The 15,029-nt window shown below is 54.9% G+C and overlaps 1 protein-coding gene across 1 annotated transcript; it reads right to left on the bottom strand.

Annotated features, from left to right (window-relative positions):
• Positions 1–12,591: 12,591 nt before the first annotated feature.
• Positions 12,592–14,568, bottom strand: LSCM1_04432 (uncharacterized protein; the record flags this gene model as incomplete). The annotated part of the gene is made up of 1 exon (XM_067321941.1): positions 12,592–14,568. The coding sequence occupies one exon, from the start codon at positions 14,566–14,568 to the stop codon at positions 12,592–12,594; it is 1,977 nt and encodes a 658-aa protein (XP_067177036.1).
• Positions 14,569–15,029: the final 461 nt, after the last annotated feature.

The following is a 15,029-nucleotide window of genomic DNA, read 5'->3' as shown; positions in this document are numbered from 1 at the left end:
CAAGAAAAAACCACGAGAGACTGAGAGAAAAAGATGACAGCCTAACAACAGAAAGATGGGGGCACCTGAGAGACACGTGCGTCGCGGAGCTCGAACTCCGCAGACCTTGGCTAAACACAGTCGTGGAAATAGGGATGAGACGGAGAAACAAGCAAGAGATCCGCATACAGGAAGGTGCGAGTTCTCGCTTCGTTCTTCCTTTTTCTTCTTTGGAGAGATGAGAGAGAGCGCCCGCTTCCGAGAGAGGAGGCAGACAGGGTGCGGCAAGATGAAGCGCCGAGAGACAGATTGTGAGACACAAAAGAGGCACTAATGTTTGTGCCGGTGTAGTGTGGCGCAGGCGTGTGCGGTTAGTGGGCTGGAGAAGGGAAACGGCAATGAAATAATAAAATTCAAAAAGAAGCGCAAAAGGACAAAAAACAAGCGCAACACAAAAGGTCACTGACTCTGCAGCAGTTGCGGTGATGACGAGCCGTGGCGCACATGAAAGATATTCAAGGAGAAGAGAATGGGCATGTAAGGAGACGTGTGCCGGCAGAAAAAAAAACGATGTTGTGACCGAGAGAAAGGATGGGAAGCGCAGGGTGTAGCAAGCACGCCATGCCGAGCAACGATTCAAGTACGAGAAGGGCCACAAAGGAGGACCAAAGCACGCGAAGAGTTAGAAGAAAAGCAAGGGGACAGAGACGCTTTGGTGGTGCCCGGCAGAAAGACTCAGTGGCAAGCGCATGCCGAGCGCCTCTGCCCTAGAACAAACTTCTCTGTCTTGCTCCTGGTGTCGCTCACACAGCATAGGAGCACACGAAACACACGTTCAAGATGCAAACTGCGCAGGTGTCACCACCACCTGTGAAGGTCTAACGAACGTGACAACGAATATGATCCGCGACCGTCCAAACGTATGCGCCCGGCCCTTCGATTCCTTCTTTGATTAACTCTCCTTCCATGCCACCGTGCACTGACGCACCTTAGGCACATGTGATTACTGGGAACGCAAAGATATGCCCCAAGAAAAAATGAGAAGGGCGCCATGAGCGCCACACCAGCATTCATATACAGCAGAACGAATCACCACATTGCAGACGAGAAGCGAAAAGAGAGGCAGCAGCGATTGGCTACACTACCGCAAAGGTCCTTCATTGAGGTGCAACTAACCCCGAGCCCAATCCAAGAGAAAGCCACAACGCTCTTCCAAAACGCTTCCATACCTCGTGAGAGCGCCGGTTTCGATAAACACATTCAACCAGAGCGCGCCCGCCTCCGCCGTCCAGGGCGCGCCCCCTTCTCCTGCCGCTGAATCGGCCCATGCGGCCTAACGGCTCCTCCACCGCCCCCTCCCACACCTTTCCGCGGACGCCTGCTGCCCGACCAGCGCAAAACGGGCCTCGGTCGGGCTGCACGCCCTCACCCACGCGGGCAGCGGGCACGCTCAAGCACAAAGGCGGCGGCCCAGGCGCACGCCCGAGGGCCGCCAGGGCGGATGCCGACCAGCGCCAGGCCAGGGCACGCCGACAGCCCCCGTGCCATGCCGTGCCTCGCCCCCAGCCGCGCACAGCCGCTGCATCCCCTAATGCGCTCTGGAGACGCCACACATCCGAGCCTGGACGGCTCGCCGCCGCGATTCTGGGGAGGGGGAGGGGACTCGCCGTGTCGCCGCACCTGGTCGGACGCCGGGGATGCCGCACACGTCGGCGCGCACGCACGTCGGCGTTGCCTGGTGCAGGCTTCCTCGCGCCCTGTTCGCCAATCGCCCCTGCCCCTCTCGGCCGCGGGGGCCCTGTTTGGGTGCGATACACCGTGCCGGCGACGCTCGCACACCCCGCTCTTGGCGCCTGCGTCACGACGGCGACGTGGGCTGGGGAGCGAGTCCTGGGTGCCTTGCCCGCATGCGCCGCGACAGGGCGGCAGCGGCAGACACGCCGCGGGGAAGACCCGCGCAGTGCCAGTGAGATGCGCGTACTCGCCTCACCGCCTGCAAGCTCGGCGCTGGAGATGGGGGAGGGGGGGCGTCGGGCGCCGCGCCAGGATGGACGCCCCTCATAGCCAATAGCAGCAGGCCCAAGTGTCGGGGGAGGGGGGTTCCACAGCGCAAGCGCGGGGGGCAGGCAAAGCGCGCCATCTGTTACCCGTGCTGCAGCTGCCTATCACGCATCAGAGCAGGATTCCGGGAAAGGAGCAAGCGAAAGGAGAACGACGAGAGAAAGCGGTACATATAGGCCGAGAGTGGGGAAGACCCCGTGCGGTGGCTGAGTGGAGGGCTGGAGAGCAGAATAGAGAGTAGCACTCGAGCGGGGATCAGAACGGTGCATGAAAGCGGCGCCAACAGGTGCACTGCAGAGTGCCGCGGAAGTGCCGAGGGAGGAAAGAGGAAGCGAGAGGAGACCGCAGTCGCAGAGTTGTGGGAAAGAGAACATATTTGCAGGTGTACATCAAGACGGCGGTTTTCAGGGGGGAAATACTTGCCTGGCCACGCGATCGAGGAAGTGGTGGTGGCCTTACGCGCGCGCTTATGGGTAGAGCCCTCTGTAACGGTGCAGCGCCGTATATTCCGTCAGCCAAAGCACACGATGTTATGCAGTGATGTGTGATGTGGGGGGAGGGACGCACCCATAGGGTGCGTTTTGCCGTTGTTAAAGCCGCTCCATTCAGTAGATCAGAAGCCTTGATAAGTTTCCTTGAATGTGAGGGGTACTGTCGGGCGGAGACAGAAAAAAGGGGGTGTGCTGCTTCACGCTTTCCTCACCGCATCCATCTCCCCAGATCGCCCCCCGTCCTCTTTCAGTCCACCACGAGAGCGCGGCCCCTTTTAACGATGCTTCTGCTGATGTGCCTCTCCTTTTCTTTCTTGTTATTCCCTCCTCGTTCACTTTTGTGCTCTTCTGCACTACCTCGTCGACGGATGCATGCCGAGCGCACTCATGGTGCCTTAGCTCCACCCCCCCACCCTCAAGTGAAGCTCCTCTACGAAAAGGTGATGCGTTAGAGAGGGGCGACGGTATAATGAAGTAGCCCGCTCTTCTCCTCTCTTCCGTTACACCTCCCCTCTTAACGAATCGTTCGACCGCGCTGTGCGGGTGGTGAGTGCTAGAGTCTGCCTCACGCACCCAAAAAGAGAGAGACAGAGGTTGACTGATGCTGATGGGCGGCGTGACATTCGAGCCTCGCACACGGGCCTTTCCCTTCACCACCATCCGCGTGTACCCGCGTGAATGAAACGAAAAGAGGCCATCACTTGCACTTGCGTGGTCGCCCGACTACGGTGCGCATCAAGGATCGAGCAGAAAGAGACACGCGGAGGAGAGAAATACACACAGAGAGACACAGACAGACATTAAACAAGCAAACATAAGAAAAAAAACAGTAGAGAATGCAGTGAGAAGAAAGCATAGAGAGGCGTGAAGAAGGAAAAAAGGGGGAGGAGAGGACAAGAGGAAACGGAAGAGAAGGCAGAAGGGGGCGAAGCTGTCACTCAGTTGAAGAGTTCATGATGGCTGCACTGCGACGCAGACATCCTTCACACTCACGCATGCACCAGCCCGCCGCGCTTCTCCGTCTCCTCTTGTTCATCTCCACCGAACCCTCCCCGACGGAAAACACGAGCACCCTGAAAGGGTGGGGACGCACCGGAAGGGAAAAAAAGGAGGTCGGGAAGGGAGTGGGGAGAGCCGAAATGGAGGTGGAAAAAGGGAGAAAAGATCGTTAAGAGGGAGGAGGATATGCTCATAAGGAGCCATTGGCGGGAACGCGGGACAGGAGACGGCAAAGCAGGTGGCGAGCGCACAAGCACACGCACGCGCTTATATACATGCCGACGGGTACCCTATGCGCAGGTAAATATGCGAGCGTGTATGGGCTTGTGTAGGCCGTCATCACTGCTTTCGTGCTTCTCATCAGCTCCTGACGTCCAGCTCACCAACCCTATCAGCAATGTGGAGTAAGGCGCTCAAAAAAAAAGCTCGCAGCGAACAAGAGAAAAAGGGGGGATAGAAAAGTTGCCCTAGCCCAAGCGTGAGAGTCCGCGATGGCAATGCTGCTTGTGTATGGTATCGAAGAAAACTTCATGAAACTCGCCGCCGTGGAAGACCACGCGGTAGAGTAGAAAAGAAAAATACGATGCAGGTGCGCCCTGTGTACCGTCAGTCTCAGAAGAGGCAAGTAGGGGGAAAGACCAGCAAAGAGCAGCACAGATCAAAAGAAAAGCTCTGAAGAGCGCATCGCCGCCCCACAAGCGTATGCAGGGCGACTCGCGAAGAAAGTGGAAGGGAAGGGGGACACGAACAAAGATAAGCGGAGTCAAAAAGATGAGAGAGGAATAGCTGACCGAATGGGAGGGTAATTAAGGAACGAACAAAAAGAAGGAGGACAAGACGAGTGGGATGTGTGATGTCGATTAGAGGAGCGAGGCGAACAAGAGGCATGGTGTGTACGACGAGATGAACGGTGACGCAGACTTCTTCCGTAACGACACAGGCCAGAGGCGAGTCAATCGATAGCGAAATCCTAAAAAAAAGAGAGAAGAGAGGGAAGACAGCGGGTATGTGTTTGGCGTTGGAGGGTGTTGGGTGCAACTGAATCGAGATGGTCCTATCCGCTGTACCCTTCCGTATTTTTTGTTTTTGCTCTCGGAGCGCATCGCTGCCCTCTGCAGCCATGCAAACATATCACACGCAACGTGACCGATATGAACGACGAAGCAAAGAAAAATAAAAAAGACCGAGAACGTAACACAAGGACTATAGAGGAGTCGAGGAAACCACACGTATTCGGTGCATCCGCCCACCCACAGGTGGCTCACCCGCACATGAGCCACACGCACCCGCGAACGTGCCATGATGATCTTCAGTGGGCCCACACGTCGACTTCTTTTCTGTTTGTTTCTTTCATTTTGCCGTTTGTCCGTGAACCGCTCTTTTTTCTGTCTGCGCAATTTTCGTTCTCTCTGCTCCGTCTTGGAATGAGCATGCGAAGAAGCGGAGATCAGGCGAACAAAAGATAGAGAGCGAGAGAGAGTCGTTGGGGATGGCGCGGGATACATACACACACGCAGAAGTGAAACAAAAAAAAAATCTGGAAAAGCGAACGTTACACTCTCATCCAACGGCAGAATGAAAAGGAAAACGGGGGGAAAGAGAAGAGGGGGGTGGGGAGTGGGGGTATCGGCAATTCATTGGGAAGAAAGCGTAAGACATTAGCGTCATCACCCATGCCCATGTGAGAGCACAAGAGGAATCACGCGCAGCACATCAGAAGTTCGTTATACCTACAGACTGAGGGGTACGCAGAGGCGGTCGTCGGCGGCACAACACCACAATAGCAAAAGAGAGAGACACGGCCTCCCTCCATCCTCATCCTCAGACAGTGAGGAAGAGGAGACGACAGAAAGAAGAGAGTCGGCCCTGGTAACGAATCCCACATGTGTCGCCACCTATTTGAATAAAGAGAGTCGTTGCCATAGTTTTGCGTCCACCAATCTCTGTCAGTCAAGGCATTCCTCACGGACAATATGCGCCCGCTCGTTTGGTACTCGCAAGAGCGCTGATCTCCCCTCCCCCTCCCCCCAAAGCACACACATACAGAGGGGTTCTTCCTCCAGTCTTCTTTTCTCACCAGATAGAGAGAGGAGATGTACGCGGGGAAAGAGAGGGTTGGCCAGGGGGAGGGCTGATTCCATTTCACAAGCAAGACATGGAAAGGCGGCCCATGGGGGCTTTGGCAGCCAGCAACAAGATACGGCACGAGCGCAACCAAGCGCACATGAAAAGAAAAGCGAAAACAAAAAAAGAAGTGTACCGAGAAAGCAGAAAAGGGGGAGGGGTATATCAAGCCGCCAAACATAAAGAAATATATACATGGATATGTGTATGTACATCAGCGCTTGCGCCCGAAATGCAGCTGCCTCTTGCCACAACTGCCCGTCTGTTAAGGCACTGATGCAAGCGAAAACAAAGCGAAAACACAGTACAGAAGAAAAAAGGATATGTTAGTGCAGCGAGAAGGAAAAATGTGTGTTGCTGTCTCATTTTTTTTCCGTCTCCCTTTTCCTTTGGGACATAGCAGACAGAGACGCACTGAGTAGCTGTGGAAGCCAAAAGGGGGAAGAACGTGTTGAAGCAGAGGAGATGACACGAGCAGAGACGATTGGCGGGCGTCTGTGCTCTCAGCCGGCACATGCCGTCACCTAGGATATGAGAAACGAGAACAAGGCGCCACAAGCGCAGCGGCGGTGAATCCAGTAAGTTCGAGCACACATCTGCACCATAGTCGCCATAGAAAATGAGGGGCGCGTGTAGGGGGTGGGTGGCAACCCGCACCAGTTAAGTCTTTATGGGACTGCTCGAGTGATCGTATACAGATGCGCCCACGCACTAAATGTAGATTCGAATTCAGAACAAAAGAACGAGAGAGAGAGAGGGAGACTCAAAAAGGATGCGGACTTACTTTTCTCCCCCGCCCCCACACCTCCCTCTGCGTCTGCCGTCGTTCCTTGCACGCACGATCCGTGATGTAATCCGTTCTCCTCCGCTTCCGTGGAGCAGAGCGCAGAATCAGCCGCTACCATGTCTGCGATCACTCCCAGCATGAGCCCTCCATCAGATAGTCGAGACACAAGGCGCTTTTTACGAGTCAGCTAGCGCAGTAGCATCCGATGGTTCTTTTTTTACTTAGTGCTTCTTTTGTGCGTCAGCCCTCGGTCATGTTTTTCTTTCCCCGTTGCCCTTTGCGGAACTCCTTAAAGATATGACAATCGGTTATCGAGAGAGAAATGCAGCTGTTGGTGCTCGTCGTTGTTATCGCCGCTGCTCCTTGGCGCATGCGATTTCTACTCTTCCGCCGAGAAACGATTAACGACTGATTCACCGGCCTTATGCGTCGTCTGCCTATCTGTCAGCTATGGCATCTCGGGGAGCATGGGGAGGGGAGGGGGCCATTCCTCATATACTCATGCATGTGGCGCATCCGTCCGCCTACACGCACACACACACACACAGCGAGGCGGAAAGAGAGCGCGTTGGCAGACACATGCAGGGACACGAGGAGAAAAAGGTCCGGGGAGAGAAAAAAAGCTGCTGGATTCGCTTGATGTCATAGCAGTAACGCTTGCGCCAACAGTGCCAGTGGTGGCCGCTGCGGTGGCGGACTACGACGAGGGGGGAAGAAGGGATGCGGAATAAGGGGAAGAGGGCACCGATGACTCGAGGAGTCGCGGCTGAACGAAACGAAAACAGAGAAAGAAAGCGTCGAGTGCGTGGAGGGGAAAAAGAGGCGGTTGAGGGCCCGAGCAGACTAACAGATAGAGCGCCAAGCGAGCCCATACACCGATGAGAGGGAAAAAACCTGCCATCTCGCCAAACACTCAGTCACAGCCACCTCTATGCCGGGTGCCTCTCTCTCCAACGAGGCAGCTGCCCTTGGGTGCATTCATGTCTTGCCAAGTGCTTCTCGGCTTTTTTCTGCGTGAAGTGGTGTGCGTGCATGTGTCCGCTCCTGCGCGAGCACGAGGTGGGGGGAAGCAAAGAAAAGAGATGAGCCCTCCACAGATGTACAAGTACGCACACTCGTTCGCTGGCAAGTTATACACTTCGCGTGTCGCTTTTCCGTCTGCATCTTTTCTCCTCTTCTCAACGCTTCCCCTCAGCCGCCAGGCTCGCCACGAAGTGTCTGATGCGGGTATGGTGATTCGCTGCACACTTGGCATTGCCTCTCCCTCTTTTTTTTTGCTCACACACGGGGACTCTCTTCATAAGTATGCACGCTTCTTCGGGCGTGCTCCGCGCCAACCTGTCCTTTTTTCACGCTATGTTTCGTATCTCTTGGCTAACCCTCCGCCGCCCGCATTCTCTCTCTTTGTATATATATGTGTGTGTATGCACCAGGTCTCCTATCCCTCCGCCTTGCACAACTGCCTCAGAAGCAGCGGCACCACACACACACACATATATAAGAGAGTAGCGGTGGAAAAGGAGGAGCGAGCAGCACTGTCTGGAGCAGCACTTTTGGAAGAAAGCACAAAGAGAAGACGGGGAGAGGAGAGGAAAGAGAGAGGTGTAAGAAGGGAAACAAGTAGCGAACAAGAAAGGAAGAAAGTCCCACACGCACATCTAAGAGTGAGGTGGAATGCGTGCAAAAAAAAAACTCTCGCAGGCATTCGTGAAGAGCGCACGCCAGCATTATACATGCTGGCATGTCAGGTGTGGGTGATCGCTACGGCGGGAGTGCGCGCCCGCATGCACCTTGTGTTTTCTGGGGAGAGTGTGCCGAGAGGTTGCTAATCAAGCATGTGCCTTCGGTAAAGCAGATGAACGAGAGAAAGAGAGTGTCAGAAACGAAAAAGGTCGCGACGAGAGGGGCGAGAAAACCGCTTCCTCAGCATGTGTGAACCAAACGGAAGCAAATATTTCTGCACGAGGCCCTGAGAGGAGAAAAAAGAGAAAGAAAAAAATACCCAAAGGTAATACAAAGGAGAAGATGGGTGAGAGGGGGGGTGGAAGGACGGAGAGGGAGGAGGCAGACCGAGAGAGAGAGAGGTTAAGGGAGCGGTTAAGGGATAGGAAAAAAAAACGGGGAAAGGGTTGGGAGAGAGAGGAAATGCGGAAGAGCACGAGTGAGGGAAGGGGGCGAGGCCCTGTCCCTCTGTGAAAATTTGAAAAGCGAAACGGGAGAGAAAGAGGGGCTCTCGACGTCCGAAAAGAGTGTTCAGCAGAGCGTCACAGAGGAACACGCACACACATGAAAGCATACACCGCTGGGCAGTGGCGCCGCGAACTTCGATTTCCAGTGAAGTCTTCGGCATACTGCGGATGGTGTTGAGCGCACAAAAGAGGCTTTGCTTCTTTTTCCGAGAGCTTCGCGTCAAATGTGCGTGCATGCGTCAGTGCGCTTGCGCGATTGCAGGAGCCATCTGTTATTGAGACGGTGCTGTGCCGGGGTTCTTCTTGTTCCTCTTCCTACCCGCAACCCCTAGTCCTTCACACGCAAGAGAAACAGGCTCGCAAGCACTCGCCGACTATCCACCTCATCCTCGTCGATCACATGTCCTGAAGTTACGAGCGAGGCTCCTTCGCGCTGTTGTTATCCTTGGGGTGCACTGATTCGCTTCGGGGTTCAGTGACTGCAGGCTGCGCCTCTGCATGCATGCCTGAGTGAAGAAGCAGAAAAGGGGGAGCGAGAGGCAGCAAAGTACGGCGGAAGAGTGGAAGAGGGAGGGAGGGAAGCGATTGAGGACACTCACAGAGGGAGAAAATGAGACGTAAACAACAGCGAAAAAAAGAATAACAAAGGAAAAAGGTGCTGCACGTGAGAGAGACAGACAGAGAGAGGCTGGCTAACAAACAGAGCGAACAGGCAGAGAATGAGAAAGAGCAGCTTCAAACTGCTAGAGACTGTCAGCATCCGTGAGAGGGGTGTGTAGGGAGGGGAAGGAGGGGAAAGTTTGAAAGTCGCCCACGTGTAGGATTGATGTGGGAGAAGAAAGAGAGAGAGGGAGGGAGGAGAGGGAGGTGCGTTTCACCTACACGCAGCAAACAAAAGGCGCTGCAAGCATGATCACATCACACGCGCGACGACAATCCCACCGAGGAAAAAAGAGAGAAGAGAGTAAAGAGCGAACACAGAGAGAGATCCGTTTTTTTTGCATAGTTTTTTATTCAGTTTCGGTGATGCGTATCCGTTTCACAGGAGGCCAAGAAGGCAGAGCACGCAAAGAAAGAGGCGCGGCACTCAGGCGCATAGCTGCAGTCAGGTCCAAGGAACATCCATGCGCTCCAAGAGGCCTCGTAAAGGAAAAAATTTATGTGCGCATACACCAGCAAGCAGCACACGGTGGGAAGGGAGAACGTACATGGCAAAAGAGAGGGGAAAAAAGACACAGGAGCATGAAAAGCAGCATGGGTGATGGAAAGGGGCAACCTCAGTTGCTTCGATGAGGAAGGCACAACACGGCATACATCGATCAATAAAAAAAAGCAGGGTGCATCACACACAGAGATGCAGCCAGCCAAATGGAAAAAAGTGAAGAGGCTCCGTCGCACAACGCTACACGCCGATATTAAGAGAGTCTTCGTCGCAGCGAAGGGCGAAATCAGAAACGTCTAGCATCTCATACATATGCGTGAGACGCCGTGCGCCGAGATGCAGCGAGAACAAAAAAAGAAGGTGCGTCCTCGGCATAGGGGAAAAAAAAACGGGAGATGAGGACACCAACGGCACACGCTGAAAAGGAGGAGGCGGCTCCCGAAGACGGAGAGATGGGGAGGGGTGGTGCAAAGAAAGCAGAAGAGAGTGATAGCGATAGCACCAAAGGAGAGGAGAATCGAGAAACGGAAACTGCTTAGAAGGAAGGCGGGCAATCAACAAAAACGAAAAGAGAGGAAGGGATAGGGTGCTATTTCACCTGCTCACATTGCCACACAGTACGGTGGGAGCTGCCCAACTGTAACGAGAACAAAAAAGAAAAATGAGGCTGATTTCTTGCGCTTACCGCGGGCTCTATCGCCTTCACGCTCGGCAGTATTACCCTCTCTCGCTCTTTTTCTCCTTCGTTTTTTTATTACTCCGACAATGCGGATGCTCCAAGTCACTTTTGTGCTCATAGCGTCGAGGTGATTCGGTCCATCTGAGCCAACGCGAGGCTCAGTGGAGACAAAAGCGCAGGCACAGTCCGCCGCAAAAGAAACGACAACGTGCAAAAGAAAATCAATACGAAGAAAAGGGGACACCTCTGCCTACTCCCTCATCTTCCCCTTGGCGTGTGGCCCCACGAACACGGGCAAGGGTGCCGTCGCACCGCAGACGCACATCGTCGACTGGGGGGAGGGAGGGAGCCGTAACCGCCCGCACCACCCTTAGGCGCAGAGATAATCCTAAAGAAGAAAAGAAAAACGGCGTGAGCAGCCCAAAGGAGTGCTGTTGCTTCAGAAAATTGACGGGCGTGTGCGCAAAAGCCGGCAGGCTTAGAAATCAGTCGATGGGAGAAGACGCGGCTACGCAAGTAGAGAGAGAAAGAGAAAGCCCCAACAGCCTTGCAACAGAGTCGAAGAGGAGGGGAGAGGCGGAGAAGAGAAAACGCCGAGCAAGATAAAGAAATGAACGACAACGAGAAGATAAGGCAAAGCCATGCACGTACTCGAAGCCATTGCCCCTGCACTGGGATGCAGGCGTGCGGCACACGCTCGCACCCGTATCTGTCCACGCTTGCTCGAGAACGAGGGTAACGGAGGAAGAAAGGCCGCTACTGTTTCAGCGGTGTCTGCACACAGCCTTCAAGCGTCCACCATGCGCACACCATTATGCAGCTGAGCAGTCACCATTCCCCCTGTGGCAGACGGATGCAGCCAGCAACCTCGCAGCAACGCTCCATCTTCCCTTGCCGTTGCCGCCCTTGTTCGTTTCTTCTTCCTCTCCTATGAAGCGCTCAGCTGCCCTCTTCTTATTCAGTTCAGAGAAAGGGAGGGAGGGAGAACGCGCAGGCACGCGCACGAGGCACACAGAGGCATACACCCATACCAGTACGACAGGACAAAACAGCAAAGGAAAAAAATACGAACAAAGAGTGACGCAGTTGGAAGGGCATCCCGAACAACGAGAAGAAAAGAAAAAAAGAAAGAGGACTCGATCAACGGGACTGATACACAGGTAAAAAAAAGCCAATCCTTTTCTGTCGCGTAGAGAGAGGTAAAAAAAAGGCACGCACGCACGCACGAAAAGAGAGAGAGGTGTGTGTGAGGGAAGAGAAGGGAAGGGATTAGAACCAAGAAGAAAGTCCGGCGCATCAAGCGCTGGGTAAGGAGAGGTGGGATTACGGAGGTAACGCGGCAAGCGAGATGACAGTAACAAAGTAGCATAAACGAACATAACAGCCGAAATACAATAAAGTTTGCGCGCAATATAAAAAAGGGGGGAAGAAACAGAGCGGAAGCACCAAAGGATAGCAAGGGACGAGCACTGATGCGATGGGGACAGGGGGTATGTCATTGAAGAAAATGAAAACAGTTAAGCGAAAGAAAGGGGGAGGGGAGAGCGATGGAAGAAACGGCCGTGACGAGGAAGTTCCGCTCGACCTTGTGTTTGTTGTCGTTGCTCTCCTGTGCGGTGACGGGGGTCGAGAGGAGGAGGAGGACTTAAACCAGCAAGCAAAGCGAGAGGAGCCCTCACAGCGCCGGAGATACAAACAAAAACAGAAGCGACTGAGCCCCTGCGTGCAAGAGGCTGTTGCCACTGCTCTCGAAACTCGGACGAAGCACAAAACATAGATGCGCATGTCAAGGGAGAACATACAGCAGCAGTAGCAAGAAAGACCACGCGAAAAAAAATGCACGCAGAAGCATGCGGCAGCTGATCTGCAATGTTCTCCCTCTCCGTCATCTCTCATCGCTCCTTGCTGAAGGCGCCCGCCATAACGCACAAGAACGCAAAGTATGGCGAAGAAGAGCAGAGTGCAGTAGGCGCTCCGCGCGCAGGTGCACTGTCACAAGGAAGCACCACAGAAAGAGGACCCCCTCACGAGCAGAGTGAGCGACGGACATCGATGTGCTTGGCATCCCACAAAAAAAGTGTGTGTGCGTGTGAGTAAACAGGGAGAACACCACGAGCCTTTTAGCTCACGCGCATAAAGCTGCAGTTTATGTACGGGTTGTGCCGGTAAGTTTGCGGCTTCTTGGACGTCACCGCTGCAAAGTTCTGTCGTGGGTGCAGAGAGAGAGCGTGCGCTGCCGGTGCCGTGTCCACCGTGCAAAAATGTTCCTCCCCTCCTCGGCCCGATGGCGGCGCAGCGTTCGAATCATTCATAAAGCGCCTATAGCCTGGAGACGATGCGAAGCGAGGGGCCGGAATCGCCACCGCAGCGCGCTCATCTCGGGCATCTGCTACCATGTCAGCGGCAGGCGAGTGGGAAAATTTGGGTGTCACCAGCGCTGTTGAGGGGGCTTGACTAAATGGATAGAGCTGCTGCTGCTCGAATGGTACGAGCGGCGGTGCGGGTCTGTTGAGGAAGAAGCTCTGCTGCACCTGGCTGAGGGAGAAGTCTGTCAATGAGAGCTGTTTCCAGCTCATCAGCGCGGTCGCCGTCGCTTCTCCGTAAGCGGGTGTAACGGCCGCTAGCATGCCGCCACCAAAGGCCGATGGTGTTGCCCCCAGGGATTGAAGGCGACTCCGACTCGATAAGAGCTCTGCCGTCGGCGCTAGCGTACCCCTAGCGTATTTCATCGTGTGATGCTGGGATAGCGGAGCTCTCATCACCGCGCCCACGGGTGCGTTCAACAGCAGCTCGTTGCATTGCGGCGGCGTGACCTGACGGTGATTTCTGGGCCGGAAGGCCTCTGCGGCCGCGCACATTTCTGCCATTGATGCGTTGGCGTCACTCGACTGCGCAGCGCAGATGTTGGGCGTGTTGCTAAGAGTGTGCCTGCCCGGGCAGATGTACGCGTTACCGCTGCTGACCGACTCCTTCCTACTAGAACCTTCATTTGAAATGCGACCCAGCCTGTTTCGCTGACTGTAGCTGCGCCGCGGCCGAGGTTTGGCGGCGGAAGAGGTGGTGTTCAGATCGCCATGCTGGTGGTGATGGTGGCTGTGTTCGCGGTAGTGCTTTGCCAGATCTTCCGCCAGCTTCACCATGATGGGGATGCCGTTGCACGACGCAAACGGCTTCGTGTTGTGCACCTCCCGCGCCGCCCGCTCCGCTGCGCCCTCCTCGGTGTAGATCACAAACGCAATCAGTCGCACCATCGCCTCATCCTGGACCGGAGACGTGTCCTTGTGCAGTGTCACCTGGCGCACACTGCCGTACGCCCCGAACAGCTCCTCCAGATCCGCCTTCGTGCAGTCGAGAGGAACGTTACGCACAAAGAGCTTCATGATCTTCTTGCGCGCCTCGCCAACCGGCGCACCCTCATGGCGTCTTGCCCATTGAACAGAAATGGAGCGCGAGCCGATGTGCACGCCGTTCATCGCCTCCATCGTGCGTCGGGCCTCCTCGTGCGAGCTCATGCGCACAAAAGCAGTGCCCAGGCTCGCACCCGTATGTATGTCACGCATTACAGCAGAGCTCAGAATCGTCCCGCACTCGGCAAACGCCGTCTCGAGCTCTGCCTGGCTCACATTCGTGTCCAAGTTGCAGATAAAAAGGTTGCTGTTGTGCAGGTTGTTCCCGTCGGATGAGGCGACGGGCGCGGCAGCGGCGACGGCGGCAGTGGAAATGCGAGTGCTACGTAGTTTCTTATGAACAGCTGCGCCAAAGCTGGCGTGTCTGCTCGCAGTGGGCGCCCGACTCTTCTGTACGTTAGTACGTGGAGGAGAGTGGTTGGAGTCATTCGAGCTGCTCGTGTCAGAGTCGATCTTCTGGGCCGTGCCGCTTGCCACGAGCAGACGCCCTGCGTTGGCTGACTTTGGGGTTTCAGTGTCGTTGGTGTGCCCGTCGTCGCTTCGGGAACACGCAGTACCAGCAATGTTGGCATCTCCTGTTGATAGCGGCAGAATGGAAGCGGCTGGCAGCAGCCCTAACGATCGAGTAGCACGCTGGTAGGTCATCCTTTGCGTCTCTGCCAAAGCAGAAGAGGAGCTGAGGTGGATCATCGTTCTATGGGGCGGCGGACGGAGGAGGGAGGGAATAAAGCGCAAAAGGAAATGAAGGTGAGAAGGGACGGCTGAGCACCAGAAGCGAGTGAGTGAACGAGTGAGACACAAATATATATATATATATATATATCGAAAGCGAACGAAGAGGAAAAGAGGCCCACTTCAAAAACCACGCGCGCCGAGAGAGGGAAAGGGGGAGGGAGAAAGGAATAGCAAAGGCGCGACAACAGCAACTAGTTGGCACCCACGCGCACACGGAAAGGTGAGAAGAGATCTAAAAGGGGAATGGTCAGTTGATGACAGCAGTTGAGATGGACCCTGAAGGAGAAGCAGAAAAAGGGGGGCGAAGGAAACGACGAGGGAGTGCGCAGGAGGGCAAAGAGAAAGAGAGAGGGGGAGGGGGAGAAGAAATACCACCAAAACTGCGCAGCCCAAATAAGTAAATGAATAATATGTAT

The sequence above is a fragment of the Leishmania martiniquensis genome, chromosome 29, assembly GCF_017916325.1.
Source record: "Leishmania martiniquensis isolate LSCM1 chromosome 29, whole genome shotgun sequence".
Taxonomy (NCBI): domain Eukaryota; phylum Euglenozoa; class Kinetoplastea; order Trypanosomatida; family Trypanosomatidae; genus Leishmania; species Leishmania martiniquensis.
Note: the sequence above shows the minus strand (reverse complement) of the source record. Positions and strands in the feature narration are given on the sequence as shown.